The sequence below is a fragment of the Coregonus lavaretus genome (assembly GCF_964263955.1).
Source record: "Coregonus lavaretus genome assembly, chromosome: 25".
In the NCBI taxonomy this organism is placed as follows: domain Eukaryota; kingdom Metazoa; phylum Chordata; class Actinopteri; order Salmoniformes; family Salmonidae; genus Coregonus; species Coregonus lavaretus.
The window spans coordinates 8,636,613-8,655,908 of record NC_140012.1 but is presented as its reverse complement, the minus strand read 5'-3'; the positions used below and the strand labels follow the sequence as shown (position 1 = coordinate 8,655,908).

At 49.5% G+C, this 19,296-nt stretch overlaps 1 protein-coding gene across 1 annotated transcript in view; it reads left to right on the top strand.

The window, feature by feature from the left end:
• The first annotated feature begins 12,608 nt into the window (after positions 1–12,608).
• Positions 12,609–19,296, top strand: part of LOC311100818 (very long chain fatty acid elongase 6-like) — a 29,549-nt gene continuing 22,861 nt past the window's right edge. The window contains exons 1-2 of the mRNA XM_084141788.1: positions 12,609–12,988; positions 17,450–17,581. Of these exons, the coding sequence (XP_083997914.1) occupies positions 12,897–12,988; positions 17,450–17,581 (224 nt within the window). The 5' untranslated portion in view covers positions 12,609–12,896. The remainder of the gene's footprint in view (positions 12,989–17,449; positions 17,582–19,296) is intronic.

Here is a 19,296-nt window from a genome sequence, read left to right as displayed (position 1 = left end):
AATTCCTCACCCAGTGTTCCCTGATATTCAGCCTCCAACCCTCCTCCTTCCCAACGGAGCAGGGCTATCACTCTGTTGATGGGTCGGGCCCTTTCCTGAGCTACCGCGGAGTGGGAGAGCCAAACTCTGGCGGGCTCCGATTCCTACCTATTCACCCGGGAACTACACAAGGTGTTCGACACCTCTCGGGTGGTGTTGGGGCACGAGGCTGGGATGCGGCTCATGGCCTGTCGGCAGGGTGACCGTTCGGTGGCGGACTGCTCCGTGGAGTTCCGGACCCGGGCTCGAGAGGCAGAATGGGAGGAGGCCGCCCTGGTCGTCCTTTACGCTCAGGGGCTATCGGAGGGGATGAAGGACGAACTCTTCTTCAGGAAGCTGCCTGAGCGACTGGACGGCCTCGTCAACCTCTCAGTGTGGGTAGACAATTGGCGTCGTGAGAAGGCACACGAGAGACGCATAACGCAAGGCATGCCTCCGTGTCCCCCTATCAGCCCGGAGGCTTTCCGCCGATTCCGGGAGAAGACGCCTCAGGAGGAGGCTATGCAGCTGGGTGCGGCGCACTTGTCCAGGATGGAGAGGCAGAGGCGTCTGCGCCATGGACGTTGCCTGTACTGCTGCCAGACAGGTCACCACAGCGAATCATGCCCGGAGAAGCTGGGAAATGGGAGGGCACCCCTCCCGATACTAGCGAGCCGGAACCGAAACCCCAACTCCAGAGACTCCCAGACTTTTCTCCCCGTCAGGGTTCAGTGGGCCCACGCTGCGCGTCGGGTGCATGCACTGGTGGATTCTGGGGCCGCGGGAAACCTGATGGACTCGTCGCTGGCCCAAGGGTGGAGCGTTCCGTTACACTCCATCTCCGATCCGGTTCCGGTCATGGACCTGGACGGCCGGCCGTTGGGGTCGGGCTTCATCACCCGGCGCACTGTCCCCGTGCGTGTCCAGGTGGCGGGGGGGGCTATGGGAGGAGATCCAGTTTTTCATTGTGGACTGTCCGGAGTATCCCCTCATCCTCGGGCACCCCTGGTTGGTCGCCCACAAACCCCAGATAGACTGGTCCACGGGGCGGCTCATCCTGGAGGGAGGCGGAGCGGAATTACGACGTGGGGAACCGTGAGCTGCTAGCGGTCAAGCTCGCCCAGGGGGAGTGGAGACATTGGCTAGAGGGGGCCGCCCATCCATTTGTCGTATGGACTGACCACAAGAACTTAGCCTACATTCAGAGGGGCCAAGAGGCTCAACTCGCGCCAGGCCAGGTGGGCGTTGTTCTTCACCAGGTTCCGGTTCACCATCTCATACCGTCCGGGGTCGAAGAACACCAAGCCTGACGCGCTCTCCCGACAGTTCGACCCCATGGACCTGGTGGAGCGGGCCGACCCCATTGTCCCCAACGCCCTGATTGCTGCCCCAGTTTCGTGGGGAATCGATAGGCTGGTCAGAGCAGCGCTATGGCGGGAGCCCGATCCGGGCGGAGGTCCATCGGGGAGGATGTACGTACCCAAAGCAGCGCGCTCACGACTGCTTCAGTGGGCGCACGCATCCTACCTCACCAGGCATCCGGGGGGCGCCAGGACGTTGGAGTTCCTGCGTAGGAGGTTCTGGTGGCCATCTGCTGAGGGGGATACGCGCGCCTTCGTGGCTGCTTGCCCGGTGTGCGCGCACACGAAGAGCTCACGTCAGCCCGCGGCAGGGTCCATTGCCTTCCCCAAGATGTGGTGTCGGATCGGGGCCCTCAGTTCGCCTCCAGGTTCTGGAAGGTGGTCGCCACCTGCCTCGGCGCCTCCGTCAGCTTGTCTTCCAGCTTCCATCCCCAGTCGAACGGGCAGACGGAGCGCTACGCCTCCAGCAATCCAGCTACATGGAGTCAGCGACTGGCGTGGGCGGAGCACCCCCACAACACCCTTCTCTGCTTGTCCACCGGCCTGTCCCCCTTCCAGTGCCAATACGGGTACCAACCCCCCCTATTCCCCGAGCAAGAGGAGGAGGCGGCGGTCCCCTCGGTCCAGGCCCACATCAGTCACTGTCGCCGCACCTGGAGGCAGGTACGGGCGGCACTTAAGCGGGCCTTGGTCAGGTCTCAACATCAGGCCAACTGCAGGCGTTGCCCGGGACAGAGGATCTTCCCCTCCGCGTGGAGTCCAGGAAGCTGTCCCCCCGGTTCGTCGGGCCATTCAGAGTAGTCCGGCGAGTCAACCCAGTGGCATACAGCCTGCAACTTCCCCCCCACCATACGGGTGCATTCCACATTCAATGTGTCCCTCCTCAAGCCTGTTGCCACCTGTCCCCTAGCTCCCCCTCCTTGTCCTGTTCCCTCACTGCGCCTCGTCGGAGGGCAGCCGGCTTTTACTATGGACCGGATCCTGGACTGCCGGCGGGTGGGGAGGGGTCTCCAATTTCTGGTGGACTGGGAGGGTTATGGGCCGGAGGAGCGGTCCTTGGCACCCAGGAGGGAAATTCTGGACCCAGGGCTGATAACAACATTCCGTCGCCTCCACCCGGAGGTGCCGAGGTGAACGGCTGGGGCCGTTAGTCGGGGGAGGGGGGCACTGTTACAGGAGGGGTTCGCAGTTCTGGAGCGACCCACTAGGTGTCATCCTCCGACAACCTTAGGCACCTCCTCACTCACAGTCGGGACTAATCATCTTCCTATTGGTGTCACCTGTGTCTATCTGATTCACCTGTGTATTTATGCCCTCACTTCCCTGTGTACCCTTGCTCAGTTTTCTCTGCTAGTTTCACTATGCCAAGCAGTACTAATCAGTGTCTGATCGCGGTACATATGGACAGGTACGTGAGAAGTGTTCTCCCTGTTTATTTACTTTCTCAGTCATAGTTAGCATTTTGTATTTTTGGCTGTCTGCCTATTTTTTGGAGTCTTATTTGCTCCGCCTTTCTTTTCTGTGTAAAGTCCGTTATTTTGTATCCTGGCTTCGGGACCATCAGTAAAGTTCCTGTTAGGTCTACTGCTGCTAGGTAGCTCTCTCTCTGCTCTCCTCCTCCCCTCTGTCTGTCCTTGATTGCAGGAGTGAAGTCTGGTGTGCGGGAGTCAGGGTTCCAGCTGCAGCTCATTCACCATAATCACCTCAGCCTTTAAGACCCGGTCAAACTTGCCACTCATCGTCAGATCATAGTCAAGACGACCATGTTAGTCTCGCTGCCAACTCAACCTGTTAGTTTTCGCTCTTTGTGTTTTTGGCCTGTTCTATTTACTTTTCTCCTGTCTCACAGATTATGGGAACCTGACTTCTGCCTCCGCTTCACTCCTGCCACCACCATCCTGCTCTCCACTACCGGACCTCCCTTTTGGACTCACCACGGACACTAGGACATTACGGTACCACACCTGCTCTGACCTGGATCTGTTACCCTCCCTGTAACCTGGACTTGCTCTTCCCCTATTGTTGGAAACCTGGACTTATTGAACATTGTAAATACACCTGTTAAACCTTCTCTGGCTTGGTGTACTTGTCTGCATTTGGGTTCTAATCCAGTTAAATCATGACAGTATGATCTGACCAACATGAACCCAGCAGACAGTAGCTCGGATACCACCCCAGAGTGCACTCAAATTCGGACTGCCATAGCCAATCAGGACATTTTACTTGGCCAACATGATACCCTGTTTAAGACTATTGCTGAGAACAGTCAGGTGCTGTTTAATCAGGTTCAATTACTCACCAATCAGGTGTCTGCCCTTACTACCCAAGTTAATAATGCAACCCTCGGGCATGGCATACAAACTGCCCCTTCTCCTGCTCCACCTGTTTTTCCTGGCCCTCCAGCCCAGATCAGAGAGCCTTTTGTTCCTGCTCCAGAGCGCTATGATGGGAACATGGGAACCTGTGGTGAATTTTTGACTCAATGCTCGTTAGTGTTTGAACAACAGCCCCTCACCTACGCCTCAGAAAGAGCCCGTATTGCCTACCTTATCAACTCTACTAGCGGTTCCGCTCGTGCCTGGGGATCCGCAGTCTGGGAGAGTCAGTCGGACATTTGCAACGCTTACGTGGCCTTCTCCACGGAGATGAGGAAGGTTTTTGACCACCCCGTACGGGGCAAGGAGGCTGCGAAACGGTTGTTGTCTCTTCGGCAGGGGGTTCGCAGTGTGGCGGAGATGGCAGTGGAGTTTCGGACTTTAGCGGCAGTGAGCGGTTGGAATGACGAGGCATTACAAGGAGTGTTCATCAATGCTTTGTCTGAGACTTTAAAAGATGAGTTGGTGTCATATGATGTATCGCCTACGCTGGATAATCTTATTTCACTCACCATCAGGTTGGATAATCGGATTCGGGAGCGCCGCCGGGAGAGGAGTGTTAGTTCCAAGCAACTGGTCTGTTGTCAACAAACTCCTCCCCGCATCTTCCCTACGGAGAAAGCCGAGTCTTCCCGAGTCGATACGAGGAGCACTGAACCCGAAGCCATGGAGATGGGTCGTGCACGGTTGTCCTCAGAGGAGCGTGCACGTCGTATTCAGGCTCGGGTCTGCCTGTATTGTGGAGAAGCTGGTCATTTCGTTCCTTCCTGCCCAGTTCGTCCGGGAAAAGGGCCGGCTCATCATTATTGGGAGAAGTTTTGGTGAGCCGAGCAGCGGATTCTTCCTCTTCTCCCCGCATTCTGCTCCAGGCATCCCTCCAGTGGCAGTTCCAGAATTTCTCTGTTAGTGCGCTGGTTGACTCTGGTGCCGATGAAAGCTTTTTGGATCGAGAGTTGGCTCAACAAATGGATTTGGAGACTGTTCCTATGGACAGTCCGCTGCAGGCTAAGGGTCTAAATGGACAATTGTTGACCCGTATTACTCATCAGACTGTTCCTGTTTGTCTCAGAGTGTCGGGTAATCATCAGGAGAACATTCAATTCCATATAATTGACTGCCCACAGACCCCCCTGGTCCTTGGTATCCCCTGGCTCATAAGACACAATCCACACATTGATTGGGTGACCGGAAGAATTGTTTCATGGAGCACATTTTGTCATGTGAATTGTTTGTGTTCTGCTCAGACCCCTGCCAGCACTGTGCCTCAACCTCCACTGGAGTCCATGGATCTTTCTGCTGTCCCTGACGTGTATCATGACCTGGCATCCGTTTTCTGCAAACACAGAGCTACTTCTCTTCCTCCTCACCGGCCTTACGACTGCGCCATTGACCTCCAGCCAGGAGCCCCTCTCCCCAGCAGTCGCCTGTACAATCTCTCCCGCCCGGAGACGGAGGCTATGGAGAACTACATTCGGGACTCCTTGGCGGCAGGTATTATTCGTCCTTCCTCGTCACCTGTAGGAGCGGGATTCTTTTTTGTTGCTAAGAAGGATAAGACCCTCAGACCCTGTATTGATTTCCGTGGACTTAACAACATCACCATTAAGAACAAATATTATCTGCCTTGTGATGTCACGAGAGGCTGTGTCCTGGAGGGACGTTACATCCCCCTGAGATGGCTGCAAACCCAGACAGCTATGGCTCCATCTGCTGGTATGGTCGGGAACTCCACCCCTCTATGGCCAATCTTCCCACGCAGCTGAAACAAATCAGGAGCTGATGAGCTGAAGGGTTTTTGAAGGGAAGAGACACACTGAGAGGGAGTGTGGGGGTTGTGAAGAAACACAGTCTCCAACCGGGGCTCTCTGGAGGACAAGAGTGCTGCACGTCCCCTTCCATGAGGAATATAAGGATAAGGATTTGGAGATACTTACCTTTGGGAAATACACACCTTTGGATATATTCGCCTGTGGAAATACGGGAGAGACATTTGGAAGGACTTTGTGCTGGGTTGGCCACTAGCTGCAACGTGGACTACAGTAAGGCTGGGGAAAAGTTATCTGAGCGAGTGAGAATTATGATTTTGGATGTGGAAGAGACATCCCTGAACTGTTAACCCTTAAAGAGCCACAAGAGAACAGAATTTTGTTATATTTTCGTTAATTTCCCAAGACCTTTAATAAAATCCTTGTTTTGTTTGAACCTTGTCTCCTTGCACTACTTGAGCAATCCCGCTGAAAGCTGTGTAGCCTCTCATGACGTCACAGATGGTGGAGAATACAGGCACGCTCAAGCGTTAATAGTGCATGTCAGAGGAGGATACCGAAGGTTTGATCACCCAGTTTTCCAAGTTGGCCGTAGGCTCCCCGCCGACTGAAATGGAGGACATATTTAAAGCCCTTGTTGCTGGCCAGCAAGCCCAGATGCAAGCAAACGTGGCTCTCGTGGAGTAGCAAAAGAAAGCCAACCTTCTGAAGGCAGAGGAATTGCAGTTGCAGAGACAGATGGTTGTCCAAAATACCCGCCCAATAAAGGCAAGTGACTTTATATCTAAGATGGGAGCTACCGATGACATTGAGGCATACCTGCATGCATTTGAGGCCACGGCCACTAGGGAAGCCTGGCCCAAGCAACAGTGGGTTGGTCTGTTAGCCCCCTTCCTAACCGGGGAATCGCTGAATGCTGTCCGGGACCTGGGCCCTGACCAGGTTACTGACTATGATGCCCTGAAGTCTGAGATCCTCAGCAGATATGGACTCACAAAGTTTGGTATGGCCCAGCGCTTTCACAGCTGGACCTTCCAACCAGACCAACCTCCTCGGGCGCAGATGCATGAACTTGTCCGAATCGCAAGGAAATGGCTGGATCCGCAGAGGAATACAGCAGCGGCGGTGGTGGAGGCCGTTGTGGTGGATCGTTACCTACGCGCCCTGCCTTATGAGGCAAAACGGTTCATCAGTCAACAGGCCTTGACCACGGCTGATCTGACCGTGGAAGCTGTGGAAAAGTACCAGGCCACAGCGGAGATGCTGAATGCTTCCCGAAAAGACCCCAGGAGTGCGCCCCCACCACAAATGGGAAGAACCCGTCCAAAGGACCCCAAGGTCTCGAACCCAGCCACGTCAGGACTTATCCCGGCTCCAGGGGGAGCCAGAAACCAGGCGGGTCCAAGAAGAGTACACCAGGAGGGGGAAACTCGACAGTGTTACCGGTGTGGGGAGATGGGACATATCTCCTGGCAGTGTGGGAAACCAGCCGATGAACCTATGCCCACTGCGGAGTCCTCCAGCTCAGCACCCACACACCGTTTTGCCTCGCTCTTGGGAGTCGTAGATGGCGGCCCAGATCGACCCCCCACCTGCCCGGTAACTGTGAATCACCATGATGTGGAGGCCTTACTAGATTCTGGTAGCCGGGCCACCCTGGTGCGTAAGGATTTGGTGGGCCCAACGTGTCTGACCCCGGGGAAAGTCCTCCCAGTTTCCTGTGTCCATGGAGACACCAGAGAATACCCCATTACTAAACTTACAATGACCAGCACACGGGGAACCATACACACGACGGCGGGGGTGGTTGATTCCCTCCCCGTCCCTGTCCTAATTGGACGAGACTGCCCAGCCTTTTACCCACTCTGGAGAGAGTCTCAGGAGAGGATAACCCGAGTACCTCGGAAACGGAGAGGCAAGACTCATCCTGGGAAGGCTCCGGTGCAATCCTCCGAAGTACTCACTCCCGCCCGGGCTCTGATAGGGATGGCAGGTGCCCAGACCGACACAGAGACTGGTCCGGATACGGGAGAAGAGAACGCAGCCCAGGAAAGTGCTCCGTTCTCCAGTGAAGAAGACGTCCCAGGCACCCAAGAGCTTCCCCCTCTCACAGGCCAGTATGGTACGGCTCAATTACAAGATCCTACTCTTGCAAATGCCTTAAGAAATGTGCAGGTATTAGAAGGTGTAGTGTTAGGTGATAAGACAAACCCTACTTACCCCCATTTCGCAGTAAACCGGGGGTTAGTATATCAGATAGTCAAGAAAAATGATGAAGTGCATGAACAGCTCCTCGTGCCACAGCCCTATCGGGCCACAGTACTCAACCTAGCACACACACACCCGCTAGGGGCCCACTTGGGGGTAGAGAAGACTAAGGAAAGAATCATGCAACGTTTCTTTTGGCCAGGAGTACACAAAGAGATAGAGAACTACTGCCGTAGTTGCCCTGAGTGTCAGCAGGTTGCGCCAAAGCCCACATATAGAAACCCGCTCATTCCCTTGCCCATTATCGAAACTCCTTTTGAGAGGATTGGATTAGACATAGTCGGGCCCTTACCGAAAAGTTCCAGGGGACATCAATACATTCTGGTCATTCTGGACTATGCATCCCGGTACCCGGAGGCCATTCCGCTGAGGAAGGCTACATCCAGACAAATCGCCAAGGAGCTGTTCCTTCTCTCGACTAGTCTGGGAATCCCAAAAGAGATATTGACGGACCAAGGGACTCCGTTCATGTCCAGGGTGATGAAAGAACTCTGTGCTTTACTGAAAATCAAACAGCTGAGAACCTCGGTCTACCACCCCCAGACAGATGGCCTAGTCGAACGTTTTAACAAAACACTAAAATCCATGCTGCGGAAAGCGGTAGGGGAAGATGGGCGCAACTGGGATCAGCTGTTACCATACATATTATTTGCGGTGAGAGAGGTCCCTCAGTCTTCTACTGGTTTTTCACCCTTTGAGCTCTTGCTTTCCTACAGACCCAGAGGACTGCTCGACATCGCCAAGGAGGCCTGGGAGGAGCAGCCATGCCAACAGCGGACACTGATCGACCATGTCGGGGCTATGAGGGAGAGAATGAAGGCCATCTATCCCATGATGCGGGAACACCTGGAGGCCAGTCAGCGGCAACAGCAAGCCTCCTACAACAGATCTGCTCAACCCAGGGAGTTTAAGCCGGGGGACAGAGTGCTGGTCCTGGTGCCAACCGTTGAGTGTAAATTCCTGGCAACCTGGCAAGGACCATATGAGGTCATTGAACGCATGGGAGAAGTAAACTACAAGGTGAGGCAACCAGATAAAAGAAAAACTGAGCAGATTTATCATGTTAACCTTTTAAAGAAGTGGCACGCCAGAGAGGCGATGTTCAGCTGTCTACCCCCCACAGAGACCAAGGAACCGGCGCGAGAAGAGGTTCAGCTGGGTCCAAATCTGTCCCCACATCAACGACAGATGGCCCTGGAACTCGTGGAGCAGAACCAGGATGTCTTCTCCTCCCTTCCCGGTCACACAGAGGTGGTCCAACATGAGATCCGCACCATGCCTGGCCGAACGGTAAACCAGCGCCCGTACCGCGTGCCAGAGGCTCGTAAAGTGGCTATACAGAAGGAGGTAAGGAAGATGCTGGAGTTGGGAGTAATCGAAGAGTCCCACAGTGCCTGGGCAAGTCCCATCGTACTAGTTCCCAAGCCAGACGGTTCAGTACGATTTTGTAATGACTATCGAAAGTTGAATGAAGTGTCTGAATTTGATGCATACCCAATGCCTCGTATCGATGATTTAATAGACTCCTTGCGGCATGCTCGTTTCCTAACCACTCTTGATCTCACAAAAGGCTACTGGCAGGTGCCCCTGACCCCGGCGTCCAAGGAGAAGACAGCCTTTGCCACCCCGGAGGGGCTCTACCAGTATACCCGACTTCCGTTCGGTCTCCACGGGGCACCTGCCACGTTCCAACGCCTGATGGATCGAGTCCTTGCGCCCCACAAGAGGTACGCAGCGGCTTATTTGGATGATGTTGTTATACAAAGTCCGGATTGGGCCAGCCACATACCCCGGGTACAAGCGGTGCTGGATTCGCTCAGGGAAGCAGGGCTCACGGCAAACCCGAAGAAGTGCAAGCTGGCCTTCAGTGAGACAAACTACCTGGGGTACACCATTGGGCGGGGGTTGGTCAAACCACAGGAAGCCAAACTGCGGGCCATACAGGACTGGCCGCAGCCCATCACCAAGAAGCAAGTAAGGTCATTTTTGGGCCTCGCTGGCTACTATAGACGCTTTATTGCAGATTTTGCTACCATAGCTGCACCGTTGACGGAGCTGACGACCAAACGCCACTCACGAATGGTGAAGTGGAACCCTGCGGCGGAGGCGGCTTTCCTCAACCTGAAGCGAGCACTCTGCTCCAGTCCGATCCTGGTGACACCAGACTTCAAGAAGGAATTCATTGTCCAAGCGGATGCTTCGGAGGTGGGTCTGGGTGCTGTCCTCACCCAGGCACATGACGGTGAAGAACATCCCATTCTCTACCTAAGCAGAAAGTGACTTCCAAGAGAGAAGAACTATTCAACGGTGGAGAAAGAATGTCTGGCTGTAGTCTGGGCCCTGGAGTCCCTTCGGTTCTATCTCCTGGGCCGACGTTTCATGGTGGTATCTGATCACGCCCCTCTGCAGTGGATGGCCAAGAACAAGGAATCAAACAGTAGAGTAACCAGATGGTTTTTGAGCTTGCAACCGTTTAACTTTTCTGTTGTCCACAGGGCTGGCAAGCACCACGGCAATGCGGACGCCCTCTCCCGGCGTGATGCCTTCTTCGCTGCCTTTACCCCGACGAGGACGTCGGTCCCGAGGAGGGGGATGTGTGATGTCACGAGAGGCTGTGTCCTGGAGGAAGGCCAGGGTAGCTCTGTCCCGAGCTTCGGCGTACATGCAGAGGCAAGCCAACCGTCACCGGTCCCAGGCTCCCGGTTACTCTCCTGGTCAAGAGGTATGGCTTAAGTCACGTGACCTTCCATTGAAAGTGGAGTCTAAGAAGATGGCGCCTCGTTTTATAGGACCGTTCAAGATACTGTCTATTGTTAACCCCTGCGCGGTTAAGCTACAGCTTCCTGCCTCCCTACGGGTTCATTCCACCTTTCATGTTTCCCAGATTAAGCCTGTGTCGGTTAGCCCTCTGTGCCCGCCCTCTCGTCCCCCTCCTCCGCCCAGGATCGTGGGTGGGGGTCCGGTCTACACTGTCCGGCGACTTCTGGATGTTCGCCGCCGGGGTCGTGGTTTCCAGTACCTGGTGGATTGGGAGGGTTATGGTCCTGAGGAACGTTCCTGGGTGCCCAGGAGCTTCATTGTGGATCCTGCTCTGGTCCGTGAGTTTCATAGGTTACATCCTGATAAACCCTGTCGGTCGCCAGGTGGTGTCCGTAGAGGGGGGGGGGGGGGGGGGTACTGTTAGGTCTACTGCTGCTAGGTAGCTCTCTCTCTGCTCTCCTCCTCCCCTCTGTCTGTCCTTGATTGCAGGAGTGAAGTCTGGTGTGCGGGAGTCAGGGTTCCAGCTGCAGCTCATTCACCATAATCACCTCAGCCTTTAAGACCCGGTCAAACTTGCCACTCATCGTCAGATCATAGTCAAGACGACCATGTTAGTCTCGCTGCCAACTCAACCTGTTAGTTTTCGCTCTTTGTGTTTTTGGCCTGTTCTATTTACTTTTCTCCTGTGTCACAGATTATGGGAACCTGACTTCTGCCTCCACCATCCTGCTCTCCACTACCGGACCTCCCTTTTGGACTCACCACGGACACTAGGACATTACGGTACCACACCTGCTCTGACCTGGATCTGTTACCCTCCCTGTAACCTGGACTTGCTCTTCCCCTATTGTTGGAAACCTGGACTTATTGAACATTGTAAATAAACCTGTTAAACCTTCTCTGGCTTGGTGTACTTGTCTGCATTTGGGTTCTAATCCAGTTAAATCATGACAGTTCCTTGTTTCACCATCTCTGCCTACTGCCTACTGTCTAACTTGCACCGCACCTGGGTCACACCTCATACCAACCCTTACATAAAACACATCAGGTTTTCACATTTTGATTTTTTTTGTGTAGTTACCATTTAACATTGAATTAAGAAGGTTTTTGGGGAAGCCTTTCCATCTACCAGAAAATGTTAGGCGTATAATAGCATCACTATATTTTTCCTGTTCCTTAATTGTTTGAAACCTGGACGTTTTACTTCATATTATGAGTCATGTCTTACATTGCTTCAAAGTAGCCTATAGCCAAAATCCCACCAGAGAAACGTGGAGGCAAATATTTTATAAAGACTTACTCATATGCGTTCTCCTGTTCTATTGTTTCTTTCAACTTTCTTTCATTGTCTAGCAACCAAAGCCATTATCGGAGTCATATTAGCAACCCATGATAGTTGTTGCATTTTTAGATCTCCCCTCTTTCTACATTTCTAACCGATATTTCCATCTCTGTCCATGAAACCTCTTGCATTTTAGAACGGTGTTTACATTCACGTGTAGACCTACTGCCTTGTGCACATCGCTGCACCTAAAATGTGAAGAAATAATAGTTTATCAACATTTTAAGCTAAACATTCTGATCTGTTCCATCAGCCTTATTATTTGATATGCGGTGAAGACACTAATGTCCATGGGCTTGGCGCAGCGTTTGGCCGGAGCTAGCCTCTGGTCATCACTAGTTACCACAGCCACAAAGTCATAAACACTGCCTATTTCTACCCAAAATGTGTTTTTAACTTAACCTTAACCACATGCCTAAACCTAACAGTATGCCTTTTGCCTAACCATAACCTTAAATTAAGACCAATAAGTTAATTTGAGTTTTCATGAATTTTTACGATAGACCTATTGCCAATTTTTACTTTGTGGCTGTGGTAACTAGTGGTATCAACCAGATGTTACGGTTTTCAAAGGGTAATGGTAAGAGAGCCTGTGACGCGACTTCCGCGTTAGGACCATAATAAAGCGAAACTCCATCTTAACTCCTCCTCCACATTTACTGGATTGGTTGAACAGTGCACAGAAGACCATCTCCCCCGACCGTTTTTTTTTCTTCTCGTCAAGACCAGTCTGTAGGTGATCAAGTTTCAGGCGTTTCTTTTTATGCTTGATACGTTAGGTTAGGCCGGAGCAAGGAGTTTGGGGTAGCCAGGCAAGAGGGGAAGTGATTGCGCTCGGCCACTGTGCGTGAGTTACAGCCGGGAAGTGCATCTCTACTCTCTACTGCATACTCCCATTTGCTCCTAAACCTAGAGAATTCACTTGATATCTGTTGGGTTGACAGTTGATTTGACAGGGTGAAAACATAGACCTGGATTTCTACTTGGGGAAACTGAAATAACGAAAATGAACGAGACAGAGCACATCCCGCTTGCAGAATACGATTTTGAGAGAAAATTTGATGAAAAGGGCGCTCTCGAATGGATGCAAGAAAACTGGTGAGTAGGCTACCAATCCATCCCTGGATAAAAGAATAGCCTAGCCTACGTGGTCTAAAGCCGGTGAATTCCCTCCCTTCGCCGCCAATTTTGGATGGATTGAGCTCTCATCCATACACTATGTCATGTAGGCTACACGGCTTGCTTCGCACCGCAAAGAGCCATCGTTTACAGATTTACATGTGTATCGAAGAGCGGATACAATTTGTTGTGTTAGTTTTGACTATGCTACAAAGTAACGTTTAGTCAGTCGTTGATACATAATGCTACTGTAAATTGAAATACTTTTTATAGTTCTCCGGCCTCTTTTGAAATGTCCTTGACGATGCTACCAACTTAACTTCAGTTTTCATGTGCATGGTTATAACCGGTTATCTTTTATTAACGTTAATGACCTTTGATCCATCGCATGATGCAGAAGCCATCCCCTCTGCTGCTTGTTACATTGTTACTACAATATGACGTCAAACTCGATGTATAGCCTATCTGCTGCTCACTTCAGTTTGTGTAACATGCACGTGCAGTCACATGCAATGAATGATTACTAAATATCTAATGTGATGATTACTGTATTAAATACATAGGCATAGATACAATATAGGATATCAATAGGCCTACATTTAATAACTTTTAATATCAACTCAAAGGCTCTCCCCATTAAATTAGTATGGGCTACTCAGCACACAAACCAAAAATGGTCTCAAGTGCTTCTCTTTGTGTCCAATCAAATGTGTGAAGACCAAGACAGACCACGTTTCTGCACAGACTTACTTGGGATTTTCTAAACTTAAGAGACAGTCTCAGAGGCAAGAAAGCTGTCAATGTGGATTGAAAAATTCCTGGAAATGTGCAGTGTTGGCCAAATAAATTCACCCTGTTTCACCCTGCCCATGCATTCCTCAGATCGAGCTCATTTGTGTAGGCTACAGCAAAGCATCAAAGTGGAGGATAGCCGGAGTAGTCTAAAAGCACATCTAGTGAGGCACACAAAACACCAATGCTTTGCTTGCATGTGACATCCAGGCCTACCATGCTGTGATTAATGGGCGAGACCTGCTTCAGCATGCATTCTGCTGATAAGCCAAACAAGCTAGCTAGTTGAATAGGCAGAAATGTCTGCTTTCTGAGAACATTTGCTCCCACAGGACCCTCCATCCCTCTCTTGGCTCTCAGGCCCTCATTTTCTCTCTTTCAAGGAGCAAAATAAGGCCCACACATTGTATTTGACCTCCACCTCCAAAGGATACAATTACTACCGATTCTCTCCATTCTCCTTTTCCCTCTCTGTAATGCCCATCACACATTCCCTGTATCCCAATGCATAGCTAGTTATGATAAGGCAGTCTACTCTGCATTGTTTGACACTCAGAAATAGGGAGTGCACTACATTGAGCCACTCCAGTTTACACAAGTGGCGCAGCGGTCTAAGGCACTGCATCTCAGTGCTTGAGGCGTCACTACAGACTCCCTGGTTCGATTCCAGGCTGTATCACAACCGACGTGATTGGGAGTCCCATAGGGCGGCGAACAATTGGCCCAGCGTCGTCCGGGTTTGGCCAGTGTAGGCCATTTAGAATTTGTTCTTAACTGACTTGCCTAGTTAAATAAAGGTAATATAAAAAAACACAAATGGAGGGGTTCACTGGAATACTTGAGCGATCCTCGCTATATGAGCCACGTTACAATTCCCAACAAGTGTGTTAACCCTAATGGCGCGATACATAGGTTGTTTGTCTTTCACGACAGTGACCCGGGTTCACTTCCCTGTGGCAAAATGCATGAATAAATCAACTTAGCTGTATAATAGTTTTACATTTGTTTTTGACTATCCGTAGACACAGTGATGGTATTGCACTTAATGCTTCCCTATAGAATCCTTCATCAGTTTAGTGATGTTTGGGACAGAGAATGACCACTGAAGCCTTACTGCCCTGTATATAGTCCTACTAAACTGGGTCATCTGGTCTGTCATCAAAAGAAACCCCCTCTGCAGTACACACATCATTGCTTTTTACTATTCAGCCTTATTCGCCTGAGTGCCTCAACTGACCTTTTGGTTTAAAAAATTGTCCAGTCAGTGATCTATCTAGTATTCTCATTGCAACCCGCTTCCAGCTGTTTTCACATTGCATCACAGTTGATTTTAGACGGGAGCGATATATACTCAATCTAATTGCCTGATTACCCACGGGCTGCAGTAGTAGATGTTCTGGTTAGTATGTCAACATCTAAGTTTGGTTAATCATTGGTTCCATGATTACGAATAGCGATGGGGACTGTAAAATAGAGGGGATAGAGGGGGGAACAGCTCATAATAATGTCTGGAATGGAGTAAATGAAATGTTTGATACCATTCCATTAACTCCATTCCATCCATTGCACTGCATTCCAGCCATTATTATGAGCCGTCCTCCCCTCAGCAGCCTCCACTGTTAATAGCCTTATGTAACATCATCTGTATAATGACAGTAAGGTATCAGTCTGTGGGAATTTAGATGATCGGGTTTAGCTTAGCTCGCCTCGTGGCTTGCTGTGTGTGTACATTCAGAGGACTGCCACCAAGTAGAAAGGAACTAGAAATGTGAACTGCAGTGTCAATCCTAAAAGTCGGCTAAGGACTGGTTCATCCATTCAGAATGATCATTGATCACATAAATGCATGGTTGGAGTCTAAAATACACTACCGGTCAAAGGTTTTAGAACACCTACTCATTCAAGGGTTTTTCTTTATTTTTGTACTATTTTCTACATTGTAGAATAATAGTGAAGACATCAAAACTATGAAATAACACATGGAATCATGTAGTAACCAAAAAAGTATATTTTATGTTTGAGATTCTTCAAATAGCCACCATTTGCCTTGTTGACGGCTTTGCACACTCTTGGCATTCTCTCAACCAGCTTCACCTAGAATGCTTTTCCAACAGTTTTGAAGGAGTTCCCACATATGCTGAGCACTTGTTGGCTGCTTTTCCTTCACTCTGCGGTCCGACTCATCCCAAACCATCTCAATTTGGTTGAGGTCGGGGAATTGTGGAGGCCAGGTCATCTGATGCAGCACTCCATCACTCTCCTTCTTGGTCAAATAGCCCTAACACAGCCTGGAGGTGTGTTGGGTAATTGTCCTGTTGAAAAACAAATGATAGTCCCACTAAGCCCAAACCAGATGGGATGGCATATTGCTGCAGAATGCTGTGGTAGCCATGCTGGTTAAGTGTGCCTTGAATTCTAAATAAATCACAGACAGTGTCACCAACAAAGCACCCCCACACCATAACACCTCGTCCTGCTTTACGGTGGGAAATGCACAGTCTCCTCTGAACAGTTGATGTTGAGATGTGTCTGTTACTTGAACTCTGTGAAGCATTTATTTGGGATGCAATTTCTGAGGCTGGTAACTCTAATGAACATATCCTCTGCAGCAGAGGTAACTCTGGTCCTTTCCTGTGGCGGTCCTCATGAGAGTCAGTTTCATCATAGCGCTTGATGGTTTTTGCGACTGCACTTGAAGAAACGTTCAAAGTTCTTGAAATGTTCCGGATTGACTGACCTTCATGTCTTAAAGTAATGATGGACTGTCGTTTCTCTTTGCTTATTTGAGCTTGCCAAAATATGGACTTGGTCTTTTACCAAATAGGGCTATCTTCTCTATACCCCTCCTACCTTGTCACAACACAACTGAATGGCTGAAACGCATTAAGAAGGAAATAAATTCCACAAATTAACTTTTAAGAAGGCACACCTGTTAATTTAAATGCATTCCAGGTGACTACCTAATGAAGCTGGTTGAGAGAATGCCAAGAGCGTGCAAAGCTGTCATCAAGGCAAAGGGTGGCTATTTGAAGAATCTCAAAAATAAAATATATTTTGATTTGTTTAACACTTTTTGGGTTACTACATGATTCCATAGGTGTTATTTCATAGTTTTGATGTCTTCACTATTATTTTACGGAGAAAATAGTAAAAATAAAGAAAAAACCTTGAATGAGTAGGTGTTCTAAAACTTTTGACCGGTAGTGTAGAATAAAGACAGCCTCCAGCTATTTTTGTTTTTTTCCTGTTGAAAAGCAATATCCCAAGTATAAATACAGTAAAATACACTCACTAAAGGGGGGGGGGGGATGTTTTGAGCAAAATAGTGTTTTTTAGACAACTGCAAACTTCAAGGAGTAGGGCATTCAAGGAGTTGGTCTGATGGTGCCCACTGATGTCATCGACCTCCCCCTTTGCTTGAGGGAAAATAGTAATAGAGAATAAAAGAGGTAAGCCCCTCCACTTGTGCCACATCATGAGGCACCTGGTGTTAAATAAGGTGAAAAGGCGACTGGAGTAGGACTTTAAAGCTTGTCTCCATTTCCACCCTGCTCTCATCTAAATCATGGCCTAGGGCACAGGTAAGTACACTAATCACTTAAGAACATGTTTGATTATGTGTTTTTGTGTTAATTTTTTCCTCAATAGGAGCAAGTCCTTTATGTTCTGTGGACTGTATGCTGCGATCATCTTCGGGGTCCAACACTTCATGAGAGAGAGGCCCAAGCTGAACCTGCGCCGACCACTTGTCCTCTGGTCACTCAGTCTGGCTATTTTCAGGTGAATGACACACACTGACCACTGTGTTGCAGTACTATAGCTTTATGTGTATTCCTAAACAACATCAAACTATAATCAATCATTCAATAAATTACTCAACCAATCAGTGTGAGTGAAGCTCTAACTGAACAGTGGTGGTGGTTAGCCTCGTTATCCTCCCTCATCCTTGCTAACCTCAGCATGGGAACTGTTGGCCACAAAGATGTTTGTAGATAGAGCTAGTTCTCTCTCAGAATTAACAGGAAGTGGCCTTATCACAGTGTTTAAATGGACTATTGATTTAGGGGGTGACATTTTCCTCTTCTAAACACACACATGGAGTACGTAAAAACAGGGATTTCTAGAGCGATATCTGAAAACTTCTCCTTTATAACTCCTCTTCTTTAAGGACATCCATGAGCACTTTGGAGCAGGTTTTCATCAAGGATCTCTCTGTACTTTGCTCCGTTCATCTTTCCCTCGATCCTGACTAGTCTCCCAGTCCCTGCTGCTGAAAAACATCCCCACAGCATGATGCTGCCACCACCATGCCTCACCATAGGGATGGTGCCAGGTTTCCTCCAGACGTGACGCTTGGCATTCAGGCTAAAGAGTTCAATCTTGGTTTCATCAGACCAGAGAATCTTGTCCTTTATGTGCCTTTTGGCAAACTCCAAGCGGGCTGTCATGTGCCTTTTACTGAGGAGTTGTTCTGTCTGGTCAATCTACCATAAAGGCCGGATTGGTGGAGTGCTGCAGAGATGGTTGTCCTTCTAGAAGGTTCTCCCATCTCCACAGAGGAACTCTAGAGCTCTGTCAGAGTGACCATCGGGTTCTTGGTCACCTCCCTGACCAAGGCCCTTCTCCCCCGATTGCTCAGTTTGGCCGGGTGGCCAGCTCTAGGAAGAGTCTTGGTGGTTCCAGATTTCTTCCGTTTAAGAATGATGGAGGCCACTGTGTTCTTGGGGACCTTGAATGCTGCAGAAATGTTTTGGTACACTTCCCCAGATCTGTTCCTCGACACAATTCCTTTGACCTCATGGCTTGGTTTTTGCTTGGTCTGTCTTTCCAAATCATGTCCAATCAATCTACCACAGGTGCACTTCAATGAAGTTGTAGAAACATCTCAAGGATGATCAATGGAAACAGGATGCACCTGAGCACAGTTTCGAGTTTCATAGCAAAGGGTCTGAATACTTATGTAAATAAGGTATTTAAGTTTTTTATTTTTAATACATTTGCAAACATTTCTACAAACCTGTTTTCGCTTTGTCATTATGGGGTATTGTGTGTAGATTGATGAGGGAAAAAAATAATTGTATCCATTTTAGAATAAGGCTGTAATGTAACAAAATGTGGAAAAGGTCAAGGGGTCTGAATACTTTCCGAACTCACTGTATAATTGGCTGTGAACCAGGGTTGGGGTCAATTTCATTTAATATCCAGTTTATTCAGGAAGTACACTAACATTTAAAAATGATCTTCAATGTTTTTCCATGAAGAAAATGTGGAATTGGAATTTGGTAAACTTTCTGAATTGACTGGAACTGAAATGGAATTGACCCCAACCCTGCTGTGAACTCAGATATATACCCAACAACCATATGTAATCCAGGTGAAGTCCCTATACAATGTACTATATAACGCTGTAAAAGTGCTATAGAAATCCAATCTGTTATCGTTATTATTAAGGAGGAGTCAAGGAGTACACATAACCTCATTTTACAGCCCACAAT